At 43.8% G+C, this 22,574-nt stretch overlaps 1 protein-coding gene across 3 annotated transcripts in view; it reads left to right on the plus strand.

Moving 5' to 3' along the window:
- Positions 1–221: 221 nt before the first annotated feature.
- matn3a (matrilin 3a) overlaps positions 222–22,574 on the plus strand; it is a 40,580-nt gene continuing 18,227 nt past the window's right edge. The window contains exons 1-2 of one of the 3 annotated variants that reach the window (XM_085996856.1): positions 222–535; positions 10,295–10,864. In XM_085996856.1, coding sequence (XP_085852982.1) covers positions 361–535; positions 10,295–10,864 — 745 coding nt within the window. In that variant the 5' untranslated portion in view covers positions 222–360. Of the gene's footprint in view, positions 536–7,934; positions 8,687–10,294; positions 10,865–22,574 lie in introns of those variants that run through there. The other 2 variants (XM_085996854.1, XM_085996857.1) reach the window with 2 other exon arrangements.

Raw genomic sequence — 22,574 nt, forward strand, 5'->3', positions numbered from 1 at the left:
CCCTCATCAACACACAGCAAGACCCCCACCCACCGTCTCCCTCACCAACACAGCAAGACCCCCACCCACCGTCTCCCTCATCAACACACAACAAGCCCTTAGTTCTGGTCGAGAGCTTGCCAATGGTTCGAGGGGGTGGGACCACCAGCCCAGCCTCAAGGACCGTAAACTCGATCGTGCTCAGAATTCATAGCTCTCGTCTTTAAAAGATTTATTGGTGATTGGTTCAGTATTTCACACGTGGCCCAGACTGGGAGCTTTAAGTTTACTCAGACCGGCTGCAATCTCCAAGTGAACTGCAAAACTCTCGGATACCTGTGAGAAAGAGAAGGACTGTGAGAAAAAGAGGAGACATACATCATGAAGCTGTTGTGGAGCGGCGTTCTCTGCTGTGTCCTTGTGCTCATCGTTCAAGTTGGTGGACTTAATTACCGTTATTACAGGGTCCCGAGACTCCCGACCCAGAGGATTCAGCTCCCACCGACGGTCCGATACACCAAACCAGCTCTTCCACAGCGCAGTAACATTGTACAAGGTACATTGGAAAATAAGAGAAAGCTTCCCTCTTTCACCTGTACAGTAGAAACAATAGCAACATTGTACAAGCCATTCCCTTGATTGAAAAAAGTCATCTCTGATTTTATACCGATGATTTCTTATTTCAATTCTTATCGTTTGACTAGTTAATGATGACAACTCTTGTAAAAATGTTTTTTGAGGTTTATTTGCAAAGAACGGTAATTGTTTGGCAAGCAGGTCCCCGGAAAAAAAACGTTAAATAGTCGAGAAATAAATGTAAATAAATAACTTTACGTTCAATTCTATCAAATGGACGTAACGTGCTTAGTTCCCCTCATTTCGCCACAAACAGGACATTTATCGAACTGCAAATATCTTTTGTGAGAAATAAATATTTCAATTTGACACAGAAACAAATTTATAATGATTGTGAATTCCACTTTTATTTCCATCCATATTTCTGATTGGGCAATTGTATAACTGTAACTAACACATTTGGTTTCCAGTCCATCTTTTTAATAATTTAGCAGCAATCATATTTACAGCTGTGCATCTATCAGGCCAAATAATATGATTTATTTAATATGCATAATATGTCTATTTAACAATGTCCAATGACATGTCAGAACACAACAGAATACAAAGGATCAGACGGCAAAGTGATTGCAACGGATTTGTTGGGAATTTGGGTCATAACCTGGAGGCAAATAGCTCAGTGTCACTTCAAACGTGTCTAATACTGTACTTCACATCATAATCCTATTCTATTCTCTTTTCTCCATCACTTGAGAAGTCCTAATCTCCAAGACTGATTTATGGAATTATTGGTTTCCATCAATGTTGTGTCTCCGTCAGTAACGATAATTATTCGTTCAGATAAGCGCAACTAAAAGAGGCCACGTCGCTTCTGGGCATCGTAATATAGTTCTCGAGATTCTACACATTCCTTATACGTTAAACTTAACATTTTCTTGATCAGATTGATTAAAGCAGAGCCCGCATTTTTAAAGGTTTAATGTAAAGCAAATGTTAGCTATTCTAAATTATTTCCCACACTGCTACATATTGCAATCGAAAAGCATAGGGTAATCCTTGCAACACTCTGTGAAGTTTCCTTTGGGGGTAACCGTTTTCTGCAAGGCTTCTGAAATTCGTTTCTGATGTCAATCATGGGTAAAGTACAGCATTCTCCCTAAAATCCACAGCTCCCAGCCACAGCCTGGTGATACACCGAGTGAGAGTTACAGAAGAGCTCTTATTTTCCTAATAACCTATGTACTTATGCCGAGTTATAGTGCGCCTTTTGGTATCCTGTGCACCGCGCCACGGAAACCTGGAACCTTTGGTTTGGAAGAGTTAGCCCTCATACCGCCGGCTAGTGCACATTGGTGGCGGTATAACTCCAGCTGTTACACTGTCAACCTCTTAAATGTTAAACCAGGTTTAGAAAGAATCCAGTTAAAGCTTTAAACTGCAGCCAGTGGCATAGTGGTTAGCACGGTTGCCTCAACCGAGCCAGGGACCCGGGTTCGAATCCGGCCTCTGGTGACTGTCTGTGTGGAGTTTGCACATTCTCCCCGTGTTTGTGTGGGTTTTCTCCGGGGGCTCCGGTTTCCTCCCACAGGCCAAAGATGTGTGGGTTAGGTTGATTGGCTATGATAAATTGACCATGGGTGGGATAGGTGTTGGTGTAGGGGTTACAGGGATATCGGGTAGGATATGTGTCGGTGCAGGCTCGATGGGCTGAAATGGCCTCTATCTGCACTGTGGGGTTTCTGTGATTCTGTGAAAGCAGAATTTCGTTTGTATGTTCCAGTGGGCCTGCTGTCATTGGCTCCAGAGTTTGACTGTGCCGGGGCAAATACAATTTTCGTGTGTAAAATTGATCAATCCTGTCAGATTAATTACATAGTCACTGTTGTAATTGCATCGAGTCTGCAGCACAGACACAGACCATTCAGCCCAACTGGTCCGTGCCGGCGTTTCTGCTCCACTCGAGCCTCCTCCCACCCCTCTTCATCGCACTCCCTTCTATTCGCTTCTCCCTCATGTGCTTATCCAGTTTTCCCTTAAATGCATCTATGTTATTTGCCCAAACTATTCCTTGTGGTTGCGAGTTCCATATTCTTACCAATCTTTGGTAAAGAAGTTTCTCCTGAATTTCCTATTGGATTTATTAGTGACTATTTTATATTTATGACCAACGTTCCATATAAGCTCTCTGGTCCCGCGCAGCCGGCTTTTGCAGTTAAAGTTCACGCATGCGCGAAACTGAATGAACCGTGCAGTCGCTTAAAGTGCACCCAAAAAAGAAATTACGAGGAACATTGTTTATGACCTCTAGTTTTGGACTACCTACAAGTGGAAACATTTTTTCTATGTTTACCCAATTAAACCCTTTCATTATTTTAAAGACCTCTATCAGGTCACCCCTCAGCCTTGTCTTTTCTAGAGAAAAGATGGTGTGGAGATGCCGGTGTTGGACTGGAGTGGACAAATGTAAGAAGTCACACAACACCAGGTTATAGTCCAACAGTTTTATTTGAAATCACAAGCTTTCTGAGCGCTGCTCCTTCGTCAGGTGAAGTGGAGCTGACGAAGGAGCAGCGCTCCGAAAGCTTGTGATTTCAAATAAAACTGTTGGACTATAACCTGGTGTTGTGTGACTTCTTACTAGAGAAAAGAGCCACAGCCTGCTCCGTATTTCCTGATAAATATATCCTCTCAGTTCTGGTATCATCCTTGTGAATCTTTTTTGCACCTTCTCCAGTGCCTCTATATCCTTTTTATAATATGGAGACCAGAACTGTTCACAACACTCCAATTGTGATCTCATCAAGGTTCTATACAAGTTTAACATAACTTCTCTGCTTTTCAATTTTATATCCCTAGAAATGAACAGCAGTGCTTGTTTTTCTTTGTTTATGGCGTTATTAACCTACTTCAGTACTTTTAGTGATTTGTGTATCTGTACCCCCAGATCCCGCTGCTCCTCTACCCCATTAGACTCCTATTATCCAAGCAGTGTGTGACCCTCTACTTCATGAAGTTTGTTTTTTTAATTGCCATTAGTGTCATTGTCATAATAGTTGTAGAGTTCTCTTCTTGTGACTTGATGCAAAATTCAGGCAGTAAAACTGGGTATTATAACAGAAGAAAGCCAAAATGTGACCGCCTTGTTGGCAGATGATATAAAGCTTGAATAGTAAAAAAAACTGGTGCACCACAATACTCTCATACTTTCCCATAGACTAAACATTTCCCTTGTATTTTCCTGTATTTCCTTGGGTTTTTCTTCCTCTCATATGGGAGAACACCGAGGAAATATGGAAACAAATTGCCTGTTTCCATTTTTGATCCACATTCTGTGTGCACATGAAAGTCAACAAGGAACTGCAGGAAAAGTATCAGCACATTGTGAACATTAATCTGCTTTTTTGTCTAATTGCACATCTCGTTTTTGATTTTCTCCGTTGCTGTGTATTTATTTGATTTGTTTAACTGCCAATCGCTCCCTTTCTTTCTCTCTATTAGAGTGTGTTTCAGTCACTCTCCTCTCAACCAGACATTCGAGTTTTTTTTTCTGCCTTCTCTCCAACTCTGTTTCTTCATGCTATCCCTCATCCCCCTCCCAGTCCAAACCAGGATATCATCACATGAAACTGTGCGATTACTCTGCCAAGCTAAGATGCAAGGGAACAAATTCTGAAATTATCTTGTATTTTTCTTGCAAGCTTTTAAAAAAATAGTTAGGGAAAATGCAGCATAAACCACATAAGGCAGCAGAGTTCGCGATCTTCGAGCGAATAGGGACAGAGGAACTGCACTTTTATTAAAGGAAGAAATCTTTGTAACTATGGTCACGCTGCTTAGAATTGGCCAAACACAGCAGTGGTAAAGGAAGACAGACAAACGTGATCATGCTAGTGGAAAAAGCTATCGCATGTAGGGGAATTCACAAAGGAAAGATTGTTTACCACTAACTAAAAATGACCACCAGTGGCTGCAGTAGAATTTCCGACTTTTGGCACAAACTCTGGTCTCTGATATAAGCAGAACCTTCCCATTGTGAATTTCCGTGAGGGTTCACAGAAACCCCACAGTGCAGATAGAGGCCATTTCGGCCCATCTGAGCCTGCACCGACACATATCCCACCCGATCACCGTAACCCCACGTATTTAATCCCCCTAACACTAAGGGTCAATTTATCATAGCCAATCATCCTAACCCGCTTGTCTGCTGTATCTTTGGTGGAAGAGATGCGGGAACCTGGTAAAACTGCGTAAACATTTCCACAGCTCTTCCCGAAGTCATCGCGGATGAGCTTGAGAACACCTGAGGAAATTCACCCCCACAGGCTCAAAAAGTCCTGGCATTTCTCTATCTGGCCCGAATTTTTCTGTTAGCTGTGAAGGAATGGCACTCGCTGTTCACCTCACTGACAGGTGCCTACAAAGATTTGACAGGCTTTAGAGCGGAGACTTCCTGTCACGGGCGTCTGTTTCAGCACAGCGTCATCTCCAGGGGATCTGTGGTGTCTACGGACAGGGCAAGAAACAGTGAGGCTTGTCAACCAATCATATTGAAGAATCTTCACTGAGGCTCACAGAGTCTAAACCAGGAAGTATAAAGCAGGAAATATAAATTAGATTTAGTACAGAATGCAAAATAAAGATTGTGGTGGAGCAGGGTATCTCTGACAGCAACTTCTAGATTTCCGCGTTTTACTGTGCATGTGCAGATGCCAGAAATTGCTGTCAGATTTACCCTGTAATAACGGCGAGCGCTGACAGCCTCGTTATTATTACAGCAAAATCCAGGCCATAAATGAGATTTAAATTATGTAGAGAAAGTGAAATAAAGATTGGGAAATACAAATGGGATTAAAGGAGTGATAAAAGACAAACAAAAAATAATTTTACATTTAAAAAAAATCTGCAACATTAATTTTCTTCTGAGGGAATGAGACTCCACATTTATAAAATTAATTTTTCAGGGCCAGAGAGGTTGTTCAGCGGTAATTATCACTTACTATGCCGTTATAAACTCACTTACTCCTAAATGCACAAGCCCTACCTTTTTCAGCAGTCTTTAGTACGGAACTAGTGGGTAAGTACCCTAAGTTCATGCCATTACAGTGATTCAATGCCGAGTCTGTCGGCGAGGACTACAACAGCGCACCCTGTGGAGGAGCAGGGTATCTCTGATAGCAACCTCTGGACTTCCGTTTAATTGCATATGTGCGGACACCAGATGCTGCTGTCAGATTTACCCTGTAATAATGGCGAGTGCTGATAGCCTCGCCATTATTATTACAACAAAATCTGGGCCAATGACATTTTATATGGCCATATTTTCTATCCTTTTAATGTGCATACCGAAATTGAAATGAGACTGTGGTATGTGTTCACTTTAAAAAAATTCAACAAGCTGATTTATTTGCTTCTGAAAAGGAAGGTGATCATACTCATCTTTTCCTCTTTCATACCAACCACTTGACATGTCATCACTTTGAGATCTGATGGTTACTATACAGAGGCGAGGATTGTTTTTCTGTAGTTTTGTACTTTCAATGCCAAATTCCTAAATGTGAACTCTACCTCACATCATACCCCACAATAAGATCCCACCCATCACCTTGTTTTCACTAACCTCCATTGGCTCCACTGAAGTGCACTGAGTTCAAAATCATCATTTGCATTTACAAATCTCTTCACGGTCTCTGCCACATTTTTTTGACAATTCCTCCACAGAAAGGATTTGTGAATAAGTTCTGTTTAAGCACTTTGCTTTAAAATTAAGTGAGTTCACACAGGTTCAGAATCTTACTTACAAAGGGGAAATTGATGTGTTCATGGAGCAAATTATCCTTACTGTTTTCCACAATAACAAGGGACAATAAGTTACTTAAGTCCTAATAAGTAATTTGTTGTCTCACTTCAGATACCAGTGTGCCATCCACCCGAGAAGGTTATTATTGTTATACTCTACCCACACCTCCCCTGGATATGCTATCATATCTATATATATAAATCGGTACTTCTGTCATTCTGTCTGTCTATCTGTCTATCTGTCTGTCATCGCGTGTGCTTATGGGTATGCACTCGAAAGTTACAGGGCGTACCTACGCGCGCGTTACCTCCAAAGAAAGCTTACACTTCCGAGACGGTTTTAAGCGTATTTACGTTTCGGCCGGGCTAAAATTGCGCCCGCGGTATCCCAAAAACCTTCAACATTCCGCTCATTAGCATCTCATTATCCGCTCATTAGCGACAGAGTGACCTCGAGCTCGACCAATCGTACGCCGGGTTGCTGGCGTGTGCCGCCGGGCCAATCGGTGCGTGTGTGGCCGGGCTTTATCGTTCTGAACCGAGGTGAGTCGCCGCCATCTTGATTCCAAACTTTTCCTTTCTTTTTCCCGCTTTCTGCGTCTTAAAAAAAAACGTTGCTTTTAAAACACATATTGTTTTTTTAAAAAATGATTTAGAAAGTAATTAACTTATCTAATCTCATTAATTTTCCTACCTTTCCCCGTTTTTCCAGGTAGGCCTAGAAGCCTCGGCGTCTCCTCCGCACCCACGCCCGAGCTAGGCACCTCCCGGCCCCACTCGAAGGCTGGAGGGCCGAGCCTCAGCCCAGCGCCGCTAGGGTGCGCGCGCAGCAGGAGCTGAGACGCGCTGTCTCTCTCTGGCTGGCCGGGGGCGGGGCTTGCTGAGCGTCCAGCGTTACCCTGGCAACCGGGCCCACGTCTCCCACAGCCGCAATCGGCGGTCTTCACCTCGGGGGGGGGGGGGGGCCGCGACCCTCGGGGGGGGGGGGGCCGCGACCCTCGGGCGGGGGGTGGGGGGCCGCGCGCGCAGCAGGAGCAGCTGAGACGCGGCGTCTCTCTCTCTCTGGCTTGGTCAGCGTCACGGTTACCCTGGCAACCGGGCCCGCCGGCCGAGAGAGACGCCGCGTCTCAGCTCCTGCTGCGCGCGCAATCGGCGGTCTTCACCTGGGCGGGGGCGACCCTCGGGGGGCGGGCGCAATCGGCGGTCTTCACCTCGGGGGGCGACCCTCGGGGGGGGGGCGACCCCCGCCCTCCCTCCACTCCCTTTCCCCCCCGCCCTCCCCCCCTGCCCTCCCTTCCCCTCCCCCCCGCCCTCCCTTCCCCTCCCTCCCCTCCCTCCGCCCTCCCTTCCCCTCCCCCTGCCCTCCCTTCCCCCCTCCCTTCCCCGCCCTCCCCCTCGCCCTCCCTTCCCCGCCTCCCTCTCCTCCCTCCCTCCCCCCCTCCCCCCCTCTCTTCCCCCCAGTCGCTCTCTCTCTTCCCCCCAGTCGCTCTCTCTCTTCCCCCCAGTCGCTCTCTCTCTTCCCCCCGTCGCTCTCTCTCTTTCCCCCAGTCGCTCTCTCTCTTCCCCCCAGTCGCTCTCTCTCTTCCCCCCAGTCGCTCTCTCTTCCCCCCAGTCGCTCTCTCTCTCTCTTCCAACAACAACATTCCCTCGAAAAAGCCTCGGCACCGCCGGGCACTTCAGCTAGTGATTACATATTGGGCAGTATGGGCAACTCCTGAAAGAAAGATATGGGGACCATTTACGGAGCAACCAGCATTGCTGAACCCGAGAGACTATCTAAGGCAGACTCAAAATTTGTAACAGTCTCACCCCTCCCTACAGCTGTAACCTGCTCTAGTCATTCATCTAGGCTTGTATCTTCAGCCATCACTAATTGGCTACTTCTTGATTTACTTCATTGCTCTTGCTGTGGGCTCAGACTCTGGCCTCCGGTACACTCCACTGTCCCTTTGCTACACCAATGGTGGTAGACTCCTCAGCCATATGGGCCCTACTCTCTGGAACTCCTTCCATAAACCTCTGGGCCTTTCTCCTCAATTTATATATTTGACTATGCTTTTGGTCATCTCTCCTAATTCTTCTACCACTACTCACCATCCATTTCTTCTCTGTGAAGTGTTTGGACATTTTAAATGATAATGTAACTTCTTGTTGTGATGTCTCACTACAATTGCTACGTCACCATTGTTACTTATTAGCAAAAGCTAGTCAGGTTGAATTCCATTTGTAAAACTAAACTGAGAGTCTGGAGCTTCACTTGATTACTTTAAGGTTCAGGAATATAGAAGAACTTTCCCTCAGAAGATTAAATACATTTGGTATGATTAAGGATAAGGTGAGTTGGTCTGTCAAAGGCATGGCTTTGATAAGCTAAATGTTTATTATGTGCTTGAGTTTATGTTAATGACCTCCATGAATTACAATCTACTCATGTTAATGAGAGGCTGGTCAGTGTTTATGAAAAGAAACAAAAAATGTCGAGTTTCAGATATGTATGTTCTTGGACGCACCCAGGACAAACTTTCAATATTTTAAAGCATCAATTAGAGACTCACTACTGCAGGATGATATATCTGTTTTTGCACAATTGCACTGCTATTCATAGTACAGGAAGTAAAATCAGACTGACTCCTGGGATGGGGGGATTGTCCTATGAGGAGCAATTGAGTAGACTAGGCCTATATTCCTTCGAATTTAGAAGAATGAGAGGTGATCTCATTGAAGCATATAAAATTCTTAAGGGGGATTGACAGGGTAGATGCAGGGAGGATGTTTCCCCTGGCTGGTGAGCCTAGAACTAGAGGTCACAGGCTCAGAATAACAGGTTGGCCATTTAGGACTGAGTTAAGGGGAAATTTCTTCACTCAGAGGTCATGAATCTTTGGAATTCTCTACCCCAGAGGGCTGTGGATGCTCAGTTATTGAGTATATTCAAGACAGAGCTCGATAGATTTTTGGATATTAAGGGAATCAAGGGATATGGGGATAGTGCGGAAAGGTGGAGTTGAGGTAGAAGATCAGCCATGATCTCATTGAATGACGGAGCAGGCTCGAAGGGCCGAATGGCCTACTTCTACTCCTTTTTCTTATGTTCTTAAAACTCACTAGATAAAGTTTCCTGTCAGGTATAATTTCCATAAGGAGTCTCAAACATTCCAACAGCAAAAATGTTACCGTTTTATGTGACTACTGGAACAGTGTACAATATGGCAGGTTCACTGTATGCTTTTAAAGATAGATTTACAATTAATCTATAGATATACAATTTGATTAGTTTTATTATGAGGAACCCCATCATGCAGGACATCATCATAGTTAAAAAAGGAGGGAAGAAGATGAAGTAGATCAAGAAGTAACCATTTGGAGATAGCAAGTTTGGATTTTTAAAGCCTATAGATTAGAGGAGGAAGGGAAGCCTGAGGAAGGTAAGCAGTCCACAATTTTTAAAGTCCTGGGAAAGAATGAGTTATAGTAAGAGACTGTGCGATGACTCATGATTTCAATACAGCGAGCATCAGGAAGGAGGACCAAAAGAGGGAATATATCTACATTAAAAAAAAAATTTTGCATAGGGCATGCACTTCCTGTCTAGAAATCATACTTCCTGTTGTTACGATTTTGGTCACACTTTTCTGTCAAAATTTGCAATTACCAATTGCTATGTTAATATTTTGCTATATTCAATTTTTCTAGGACAAATGTCACAATGTAGTTGCAGACTCTGGCCAGTAGGTGGCTTTGTGGAGCGAGGTTCTGAAGTCTCTCTTCCACCTTATACATAAAAAAATCTTATATTCATCAACTGAATGTACACAATGTCACAGGCAATTTGCCAGTTTTATATAAATTATGTAAATATGTTATGTTTTCATGAATGCAAAAATTATATTTTGATTGGTTAATTACACTGTATTTTCAATGTTCTTATTTGTTCCTTTCACAGAATCACAATGTAAAAGTCGACCCCATGATCTCGTTTTTATCATCGATAGTTCCCGTAGTGTCCGACCCCAGGAGTTTGAGAAGGTGAGAGTGTTCCTAACCGATATGATTGACACATTGGATGTCGGACCTGACAGTACCCGAGTGGCAATTATCAACTACGCAAGCAGTGTGAAGATAGAGTTCATGCTCAAAACCTACAATAACAAGAAAGACATGAAGCAGGCAGTTTCTCAAATTGAACCCCTTGCAACCGGTACTATGACAGGTTTGGCCATTGAGAATGCAATGGACAAGGCTTTCCTGGAGACTTCGGGAGCAAGACCTAAGGACCTTGGTATCTCCAAAGTAGCCATCATTGTGACAGATGGAAGGCCCCAGGACCAGGTGGCAGAAATAGCTGCAAGTGCTCGGGCAGCTGGTATTGAAATCTATGCTGTTGGGGTGGACAGGGCTGACATGCAGTCTCTCAGACTAATGGCCAGTGAACCATTAGATGAACATGTCTTCTATGTGGAGACATATGGTGTGATCGAGAAGCTGACTTCTAGGTTCATGGAGACACTTTGTGGTAAGCTATTGCTGGAGCCACTAAAATATGGAGATGCAAATTAAGTGAACAAAATAGTGTCTAATACTATACTGTACTTTTACAGGATCCTTTATTGCCTGTAGTAATTTGCAAGTTTTGCTTTCCAGAATTTGTAGTTCATATTAGTTGAATGAAAGAAAGAGTTGAAGCTCAGGATCAAAGAAAATGAGAGTTCTTCAGAAAAATAACAAATCATTTTAAATGCACGAATTTCAAATCGAAGAAAAATCCAATAAAGCATTCAACAATGGGGAAAAAAGACATAATTAACTAAAGAATCCATCTCAGTATAAATAGAAATGATAAGACTTTGGGGGAGAACTTCCGAGGAGGTTCTCCTGCTCATCCACTGTAACTTTGGCAGAAGAGCCACAGAAATCTGAAAAATGGAGTTAATGGGTGAAGTTAGAGTGTTGCGTCTTTCACAAATACACGAGGCCAATTTACACTTTGAATAAATTCCTTTATGAATACAAAACTCAACAGATGGAATAAAAAAAGACAATGAATTGCATAAACAATACCATTACTAAACTTAGCAAGTAACACATCTCAAGTGTGGTCAACTCATTAAATATTAAAATAGTCATGTATTTTTCAGTTTGAAAATATAAATATAAAATACTAATTTATGCTGTTCTTTTTAAATGTACGCCTGAATTTCCTTGGAGCTGTTCCCACTCTGTCACCATAACCACCGGCAATGCGGTAGAAGCCCCGTTTATGCACGTTGGCCACCACACTTTAGGAAGGATGTCAAGGCCTTATAGAGGGAACAGAGGAGTTTTACCAGGATGATACCAGGGATGAAGGACTTCAGTTATGTGGAGAGATTGGAGAAGCTGGGATTGTTCTCCTTAGAGCAGAGAAGGTTAAGGGGAGACCTAATAGAGGCCTTCAAAATTATGAGGGGTTTTGATAGAGCAAAAAGAGAGAAACTGTTTCCTTTGGCAAGTGGGTCGGTAACCAGAGGTCATCGATTTAAAATAATTGGCAAAAGAGCTAGAGGGGAATGAGGAGAAATTTGTTCACACAGAGGGTTGTTACGATCTGGAAAGTACTACTTGCAAGGGTGGTAGAAGCAGATTCCACCGGAACATTCAAACGGCAATTGGACATGTTCTTGAAGAGGACTAATTTGCAGGGTTATGGGGAAAAGCTCAGGTGTGGGACTAAATTGGACAGCTCTTTCAAAGAGCTGGCACAGGCTTGATGGGCCGAATGGCCTCCTTCTGTGCTGTAAGAATCTATGGGGGAAATTTTCCCAGCCCTGGGGGGAGGCGGGACTGCTGGGAAAATGGCAGAAACTGGGAGTGGGTACTGAACCCGCTCCCAACCCACCTCCGTGCCATCTTCCTAGGAGGCAGGTCACCGACTCACGCAGGGACCCATCTCCTTAAGGCCGGAAGGGGATTACAGCCAATTAACTGCCTGTTAACAGGGAATAGATAGGCGTTTCTGCGGCTGCAAACGAGACTCCAGGATGGAATGTTGCCTCCCTGATGCAAGGGTCAAGGATGTCTCGGAGCGGCTGCAGGGCATTCTGGAGGGGGGAGGGTGAACAGCCAGTTGTTGTGGTGCATATAGGTACCAACGACATAGGTAAAAAACAGGATGAGGTCCTAAAAGCTGAATATCGGGAGTTAGGAGGTAAATTAAAAAATAGGACCACAAAGGTAGTAATCTCAGGATTGCTACGACTGCCACATGCTAGTCAGAGTAAAAATAGAAGGATATTTCAGATGAATGCGTGTCTAGAGGAATGGTGCAAGGGGGAGGGATTCAAATTCCTGGGACATTGGAACCAGTTCTGGGGGAGGTGGGACCAGTACAAACTGAACGGTTTGCACCTGGGTGGGACCGGAACCAATGTCCTTGGGGGAGTGTTTGCTAGTGCTGTTGGGGAGGGTTTAAACTAAAATGGCAGGGGGTTGGGAACCTGTGCAGGGAGACAGAGGAAAGGGAAGCAAGGATAGAAACAAAAGATAGGAAGGAGAAAAGCAAAAGTGGAAGGCAGAGAAATCAAGGGTGTAAATCAAACAGGGCCACAGTAAATAATAATTCTAAAAGGATTGAGAGTGTTAAAAAATCAAGCCTGAAGGCTTTGTATCTTAATGCGAGGAGCATTCGTAATAAGGTGGATGAATTAGCCGCACAAAAAGATGTAAACGTAAATGATATCATTGGGATTACGGAGACAAGGCTCCAGGATGACCAAGTCTGGGAATTCAACATCCGGGGTATTCAATATTCAGGAAAGACAGGAAAACTGGAAATGGAGGTGGGGAACATTGCTGGTTAAAGAGGAGATTAACACAATAGTAAGGAAGAATATTAGGTTTGATGATATGGAATCTGTATGGGCAGAGCTGAGAAATACCAAGGGGCAGAAAACGTTAGTGGGAGTTGTATACAGACCCCCAAACAGTAATGCTGAGGTCGGGGATGGCATTAAATGGGAAATTAGAGACACGTGCAATAAGGGCACAGCAGTTATCATGGGTGACTTTAATCTACATATAGATTGGGCTAACCAAATTAGTAACAATACTGTGGAGGAGGAATTCCTGGAGTGTATACGGGATGGTTTCCTGGACCAATATGTTGAGGAACCAACTAGAGATCAAGCCATCTTAGACTGGGTATTATGTAATGAGAAAGGATTAATTAGCAATCTTGTTGTGTGAGGCCCCTTGGGGAGGAGTGATCATAATATGATAGAATTCTTCATTAAAATGGAGAGTGAAGTAATTGACTCAGAGACTAGGGTCCTGAATTTAAATAAAGGAAACTACGATGGTATGAGGCACGAGTTGGCTAGGATGGATTGGGGAATGTTACTTAAAGGGTTGACGGTGGATAGACAATGGCAAACATTTAAAGATCACATGGATGAACTACAGAGTTTGTTCAGACTTGTTTGGCATAAAAATAAAACAAAAAAGGTGACTCAACCATTGCTAACAAGGGAAATTAGGTATAGCATAAGATCCAAGGAGCGGACATATAATTTGGCCAGAAAAAGCAGAAATCCTGAGGATTGGGAGCAGTTTAGGATTCAGCAAAGGAGGACAAAGGGATTAATTAAGAGGGGGGAAATAGATTATGAGAGTAAGCTTGCAGGGAACATAAAAACTGACTGTAAAAGCTTCTATAGATATGTGAAGAAGAAAAGATTGGTGAAGTCAAGCGTAGGTCCCTTGCAGTCAGAATCAGGGAAATTTATAATGGGGAACAAAGAAATGGCCGACCAATTAAATACATACTTTGGTTTTGTCTTCACAAAGGAGGACACAAATAACCTCCCAGAGATGTCGGGGAACATAGGGTCTAATGAGAGGGAGGAATTGAATGAAATCAGTATTTGTAGGGAAATGGCATTAGGGAAATTGATGGGATTGAAGGCCGATAAATCCCCAGGGCCTGATAATCTACATCCTAGGGTACTTAAGGAAGTGGCCCTAGAAATAGTAAGTGCATTGCTGGTCATCTTTCAAAATTCTATAGACTCTGGAACAGTTTCCATGGATTGGAGGATAGCTAATGTAACCCCACGATTTAAAAAAGGTGGTAGAGAGAAAACGGGGAATTATAGACCGGTAAGTCTGACATTGGTAGTGGGGAAAATGCTAGAGTCCATTATAAAAGATGTAATAGTAGAGCACTTGGAAAACAGTGACAGGATCGGACAAAGTCAACATGGATTTACAAAAGGTAAATCATGCTTGACTAATCTACTGGAATTTTTTGAGGATGTAACTGGTAGAATAGATAAGGGAGAAACAGTGGATGTGGTGTATTTGGACTTTCAGGAGGCTTGAGATAAGATCCCACATAAGAGACTAGTGTGCAAAGTTAAAGCATACGGGACTGGGGGTAAGGTACTGTCTTGGATAGAGAACTGGTTGGCAGACAGGAAGCAAAGAGTTGGAATAAATGGCTCTTTTTCCGAGTGGCAGGCAGTGACTAGTGGGGTACCGCAGGGATCGGTGCTATGACCCCAGCTATTCACAATATATATAAGTGATCTAGACGAGGTAACTAGATGTACTATCTCCAAGTTTGCAGATGACACAAAGCTGGGTGGGCATGTGTGCTGTGAGGAGGATGCAGAGAAACTCCAGTATGATTTGGACAGGTTGGGTGATTTGGCAGATGCATGGCAAATGCAGTATAATGTGGATAAATGCGAGGTTATCCACTTCGGTGGCAAAAAGAAGAAGACAGATTATTATCTGAACGGCAATAGATTGGGAGAAGGGGAATTGCAACGAGGCCTGGGTGTCCTTGTGCACCAGTCGCTGAAGGTAAGCATGCAGGTGCAGCAGGCGGTTAAGAAGGCAAATGGTATGTTGGCCTTCATAGCGAGAGGATTCGAGTACAGGAGCAAGGATGTCTTGCTGCAGTTGTACAGGGCCTTGGTGAGACCACACCTTGAGTATTGTGTGCAGTTTTGGTCACCTTATCTGAGGAAGGATGTTCTTGCCATGGCGAGAGTGCAGCGAAGATTCACCAGACTGATACCTGGGATGGCAGGAATGACGTATGTGGAGAGATTGGGTTGATTAGGCTTATATTCGCTAGAGTTTAGAAGAATGAGAAGGGATCTCATTGAAACTTATAAAATTCTAACAGGACTAGACAGACTAGATGCAGGAAGGATGTTCCCGATGGCGGGGGAGTCCAGAACCAGGGATCACAATCTAAGGATAAGGGGTAAGCCATTTAGGACAGAGATGAGGAGGAATTTCTTCACCCAGAGAGTGGTGAACCTGTGGAATTCTCTACCACACAAGGCAGTTGAGGCCAATTCATTAAATATATTCAAGAAGGAGTTAGATATATTTCTTAAGGCTAAAGGGATCAAGGGATATGGGGAGAAAGCAGGGACAGGGTACTGAATTTGGATGATCAGCCATGATCTCATTAAATGGCGGAACAGGCTCGAGGGGTCGAATGGCCTACTCCTGCTCCTATCTTCTATGTTGCTATGTTTCTAGGTAGTTAACAGGCAGTTAAGAGGATTATCCCCATTTTACCCCTGCAAGTGCGGGCTTCCCGACGGCTGGGAACCTTGCCAGGGTCAGCGAGGCGAGCAGTGGGTCTGCGTGGCTGAGAGGGATCAAAAAGTCCACTGTGGAGGTGAGTGATGGGTGCAAGTGTGCAAAGGTAAGTATGAGAGGTGAGTGTAAAGTGTTAGAAAAAGTATACTTACCTTTGCTTCTTTCTGCAGGCTTCAACACTTGGGCATCCGGGGGTGCCTCATCTCAATGGCAGAGATGGCAGAATGCATTCTCAGATGCAGCTGCCATCTGATTTCTGCTGAGGAAAGAGGTTTGGTGAGCCCTCAGTACAGGGCTCACCTTAGAACAGAGATTGTCAGTGTTTGACAGCTTCTGAAATTTGTCAAACATTGACAATTCATCTGTCAAGGGCGGGTTTAACAAGGTCAATCAAGGGAAAATAGCATGGGTTAGCCAGACGTCATTGGGGGCGGGACTGAAACCCAACAATCAGCAGTCCTGCCCCCAATGTGCCCCCATTGACAAAATCCAGCCCTATGATTCTATGATCAGAATTTAAACTATAATGGGGTTTCCGTTACACTTCCAGTGAAGTTACGGCGGTGGAGTGGAAATAGCTCAAAGTAAATTCTGGGCCATAATTTTTTTAATAAATTTTAATTGGGACTATTTAGTGCAAATGTTACTTAAATTCTAAATGTTATGTAATTTAAGGTTAGAGTTATATGAAGCAGTTTCAGCTTTGCATCAATGCTGTAATGGTGGAATGTAAATCGTGTGTCAAGGCTTGAATTGACTCTGAAGTGAAGGGGCGTAAGACCTCCTCCAGTGTGTTTCACTTCTATTTGCTCTGGTGTCAGATTGAGCACTGACTCTAGAATCAGATCCTAATGTGTTTCAAATTATATTTTCAAATAACTACTCAAAAATAAAGGCAATTTGTCCTGTGTCAACATCTAATCAATGCCATATTGAATGCACTAAGCATTCTATGTAAAAATGATCTAATCTCAAAACAAAATAATTCATAAAGTCATTGGCCTAGAAATTCAATTATGCAGTGCTTGTTTTACAGGCATAAAATGGGCGCCTAAAGGTTCAATATGGTGGGCAACGAGTGTGCACTAATTCTGAGCTGGAAGTGCACCGCCCGTGGATAAGGCTTCTCTGTAGGCGTCTAGGACACGCACAGGAAGTATTAAAAAGCTTCATTATAGTATTTAAATTAGCGTCCTATGCTTGTTGTAGGACCATTTTGTGACATTGGTCTGCCGCAGCGCCTGACTCGTCACGTCATAAACTCACTCAGCAACTCATGGCACCAACAGGCAGGAAGGATATGGTTGCCAAACCTCCAGGATTGCCCTAGAGTCTTTAGAAATTAAAGATTAATCTCCAAGACATTGCTTTGAGCAACCCAGGAGGAAAATCAAAGGGGCAATAAAAATAATGTTTTAAAAAAAAAATTCTTCGAACACATTAGTTATAAAAATATCAGACATTGGAAAAAAGGCTGTTTAATTGACAATCAATAATCATCCAATTAGGTAATAGAGTCCATTCACTTTCCAATATGGGAAGGTGGAGCATCATGAGTATGGGTGTACTGGGTGACCAATGGCAAGAGTGTGGGGTTGGGGTAGGCCGGTTGGAGGCAGGTCATGTGATGGCACCTCCAGGAATATGTCCAACCAGAGATGACAACCCTAAGGAAGGACCCTTCAGAACCTTAACTAAAGGCTCGTCCACTCCATATGATTTAGTTGCTGCTTCATCATTTTAGCCTGCTGGTTAACTTCTGGGCTTTTTCGCCTATTCTACAACTTGTTCTATTACTGATTTGTGCCTACTGCTAATATTTTTTTACTGGTGCTGGCCTGCTTTGTCTGCCTTTAAACCGGTTTTATTGTAGTCATGGGTGGTCTGATGAGTCTGTCTTTGGGGCTGGAGGACAAGAGGGAGCAGCCAAGAAGACAGGAGAGCAGGAGCAGCTGGGAGAAGAGGGAGGAGGAGGTAATTGCGCAGGAGATGATGCCAACAGCAGGTCTTCACCGAGCACTTCTCTTATATTAACTTCACTGAGGAGTAATGCATCAGGGACCTACGCTTCACCAAAGAGGCTGTTACCGAGCTAAAGTGGGAATCTTGGTGTCACCTGCTACAGCCACGACTGGAGCCTCGAACCAGAGCATGGACAGCACTGTCTGTGGTGTCAAGGTCACCGTGGTCCTTAACTTTTATGCAACAGGGTTGTTCCAGGCAGCAACAGGTGACATCAGTGACATCTCCCAGTTTGCTGTTCAACATTGTATCATGGAGGTGAATGAGGCTCTCTACGCCAGGAGCAACAGCTAAATTACTTTCCCAATGGACACAATGAAGTAGGATGAGGGAGCAATGGGCTTCGACGTATTGCAGGCTTCACCAGGGTCCAAGCTGCCATAGATTTCATCCACATTGCCTTGCATGCTCTCCATCACCATCCTGGTATCTTTCTGAATGGCAGAGGATTAAACACGCTAAACATCCAGCTTGTTTGTGACCACAGGCAGTTCATCATGCTTGTCTGTGCCTGGTATCCTAGCAGCAGTCATAATCCATTCATCCTACAAACAGAGTTAACGTTTCAGATTGATGACCTTTCATCAGAACTCTCTCCACTGATACTGCCTGACTTGCTGAGTATTTCCAGCATTTTCTGTTTTTATTTCAGATTTCCAGCATCCGCAGTATTTTGCTTTTGTATCCCCTTTAAACAAGGCTCATGACTCATGTCAGGAACCTAGGCACAGCTGTTGAACTAGCATACAACGAGAGCAAATCACCACCAGGAACCTCATCAAGCTGACTCTCAGTGTGCTCAAGCAACGCTTTTGCTGCCTAGGCTGCTCAAAAGGAGCTTTGCAGTACAGCCCTGATTTGTGGTTGTGTGTTGCATGCTGCATAACTTTGCGATAACTATTGCATCTTGACCGAACAGTAATGAATAGAGGAGACGGAATGTACCTTTTACTATTTATTGAGTAAATGGGTGGACATTACAGCACATTGTCTGCAAGGCAGAACCCGAAAGTGAAAGACAAAGTAAAACCGAGCCCCCCAGCACCCCCTTCAGGTAACACCCGGGAACTGGGACAAACTTAATTGAAGCAAAACTCAAAACACAACAATAACGAAGGACCAATCCTTACCACCATCGAGGCAGCAAGAAATGCAAGAGGAGGAGGAGCATGAGCAGCATTGACCACTATTGCCCCTAGTTGTCAGAGCTCTTCGAGAGCAACTCATCCAAGACAGTTTTACATGAACCATCCCTCCCTTAGCCACGGATGGCTATCTTTTCTTTTACACCCTTTTTTCCTCAGTGGAATATATATTTTTTGGAAGTTGTAAAATAACTCCTTAAATGTACACCACTGATCAGGTACCGTCTTACCCTTTAATCTATTTTACCAGTCCACTCTAATCAATTCCGCTCTCATTCCTTCATAGTCTCCTTTATTCAAGCTCAGCACACTTGTTTGAGATCCAGCCTTCTCACCCTCTAATTGAACATGGAATTCAACCATGTTATGGTCACTCATTCCAAGGGGATCCTTTACTAGGACATTTTTAATTAATCCTATCTCATTACACAGGACCAAATCTAAGGTTGCTTGCCCCCTGGTCGGTTCAGTTACATACTGCTCAAGAAACCCATCCCTAATACACTCAATGAACTCATTCTCAAGGCTGCTCTGCCCAATTTGATTTGTCCAGTTAATATGATAATTAAAATCCCCCATAATTATAGCTGTTCCCTTATTACAAGCCTCAACTATTTCCTGATTAATACTCCGTCCAACAGAGTTGCAACTGCTCGGAGGCCTATAGACTACGCCCACTAGTGTTTTTTCCCCCTTATTATTCCTTATCTCCACCCAAACTGTTTCACTATCCTGCTCCTTTGACCCAATATCATTTCTCTGTATTATAGTGATTCCTTCCTTTATTAACATAGCCACCCCACCTCCCCTCCATTCCTGCCTGTCCTTCTTGATTGTTAAATAACCTGGTATGTTTAATTCCCAGTCATGGTCACCCTGCAACCATGTTTCTGTAATGGCCACAAGATCATACCCATATGTCATTATTTGTGCCGTTAACTCATTCATTTTGTTACGAATGCTACGTGCATTCAGATAAAGAACTAAATACGATTAAAATCACTAAGGAAGTGGTACTTGGTAAAATAATGGGACTCAAGGCGGATAAATCCCCTGGACCTGATGGCTTGCATCCTAGGGTCTTGAGGGAAGTGGCGATAGGGATTGTGGATGCATTGGTAATAATTTTCCAAAGCTCCCTGGACTCAGCAAAGGTCCCGGCAGATTGGAAAACTGCTAATGTAACACCCTTATTTAAAAAGGGTAGTAGGCAGAAGGCTGGAAACTATAGACCTGTTAGCCTAACATCTGTGGTTGGTAAAATGTTAGAGTCCATTATTAAGGAGACAGTAACGGGACATTTGGACAAACATAATTTAATAGGACAAACTCAGCATGGTTTCATGAAGGGGAAGTCATGTTTGACAAATTTGCTAGCGTTCTTTGAGGAAGTAACATACAGGGTGGATAAAGGGGAACCAGTGGACGTAGTGTATTTAGACTTCCAAAAGGCATTTGACAAGGTGCCACACAAAAGATTATTGCTCAAGATAAAAAATCACAGGATTGGGGGTAATATTCTGGCGTGGGTGGAGGATTGGCTCTCTAACAGAAAGCAGAGAGTTGGGATAAATGGTTCGTTCTCAGACTGGCAACCAGTAACTAGTGGTGTTCCGCAGGGGTCAGTGCTGGGTCCCCAACTCTTCACAATCTATATTAACGATTTGGAGGAGGGGACCGAGTGTAACATATCAGAGTTTGCAGATGATACAAAGATGGGATGGAAAGTAGTGAGTGAGGAGGACATAAAAAACCTGCAAAGGGACATAGACAGGCTAAGTAAGTGGGCAGAGATTTGGCAGATGGAATACAATACTGGAAAGTGTGCGGTTATGCACTTTGGCAGGAAAAATCATAGAGCAAGTTATTATCTTAATGGCAAGAAACTGGAAAGTACTGTAGTACAAAGGGATCTGGGGGTCCTGGTGCACGAAACTCAAAAAGTTAGTATGCAGGTGCAGCAAGTGATCAAGAAGGCCAATGGAATGTTGGCTTTTATTGCTAGGGGGATAGAATATAAAAACAGGGAGGTATTGCTGCAGTTGTACAAGGTATTGGTGAGACCGCACCTGGAATACTGCATACAGTTTTGGTGTCCATACTTAAGAAAAGACATACTTGCTCTCGAGTCATTACAAAGAAGGTTCACTCGGTTAATCCCGGGGATGAGGGGGTGGTCATATGAGGAAAGGTTGAGTAGATTGGGACTCTACTCATTGGAGTTCAGAAGAATGAGAGGCGATCTTATTGAAATATATAAGATTGTGAAGGGGCTTGATCGGGTGGATGCGGTGAGAATGTTCCCAATGATGGGTGAAACTAGAACTAGGGGGCATACTCTTAGAATAAGGGGCTGCTCTTTCAAAACTGAGATGAGGAGAAACTTCTTCACTCAGAGAGTGGTAGGTTTGTGGAATTTGCTGCCCCAGAAAGCTGTGGAAGCTACATCATTAAATAAATTTAAAACAGAAATAGATAGTTTCCTAGAAGTAAAGGGAATTAAGGGTTATGGGGAGCGGGCAGGAAATTGGACATGAGTCTAGGTTCGGAATGGTCATGGCCCTGTGGGTAGTGGAGTGGGTCCAGGGGCCGTGTAGCCTGGTTCTGCTCCTACTGTGTTCTAATTCTGTGTTAGGTTTCAGGAGATGATTTTATTCCTGTTCCTGGTTGGGGTGGAGATCGCCTTTACAGAAGGTAAGTACTGTAGAAAATATAGGGACAGAGTGATCTCCTGGACGAGTTTCGATTGCCTAGATGGGTCGGAGAGGAATTTCCCTGATTTTTTTCTCCCAAATTGGCCATTGGGTTTTTTATCTGGTTTTTCGCCTCTCCCGGGAGATCACATGGGTTCGGGTGGATGGAGAGTGATAGAAGATTTGAGGTTAGGATCAGATCAGCCATGATCTTATTGAATGGTGGAGCAGGCTCGATGGGCCGATTGGCCTACTCCTATTTCTTATGTTCTTATGTTCCCCTTCCCACCCTATCACCACTGTCCTTACTACCAGCATCCAACTTCCTTCCTTCAGTCCAGCATTATAGGTCTTGCCGTCAATTGACTACAAATATTAACACCAACACAAAATCCCCAAAAGAAATTGTAAACCAGCAACTCAGTTCTATCTGTGTATAATGTTTAGCAAGCATAATTAAGAATTACTCTTGTGCACCTCCTTAATTCCTGTCTTGTATGCTCATTTACCTATGCCATTTCTTCATTAAAGTGTTCCCCAGTGGCTAAGGCTTGGGAGGTAGAAGGTTGCTGAGCTTCCATTGAGGGCACTTCAGATGGCTGTGGTGGGTGTTATCGAGCAGCTCTGGACTTTGAGGGCTTGGTTGCAGACTGCAAGAGCTTGGCGTGGGCTGGGCACTCTGGCCCAGCTGGTTGTGTGGCACTAACAATGGCACTGGTGGAGTGGGTGGCAGTGAACAAGCACACTGTCATCCTGAGAGATGATC

This window comes from Somniosus microcephalus, chromosome 9 (assembly GCF_052327205.1).
Source record: "Somniosus microcephalus isolate GS21.2 chromosome 9, FLI_Smic_1.0, whole genome shotgun sequence".
Lineage (NCBI taxonomy): Eukaryota > Metazoa > Chordata > Chondrichthyes > Squaliformes > Somniosidae > Somniosus > Somniosus microcephalus.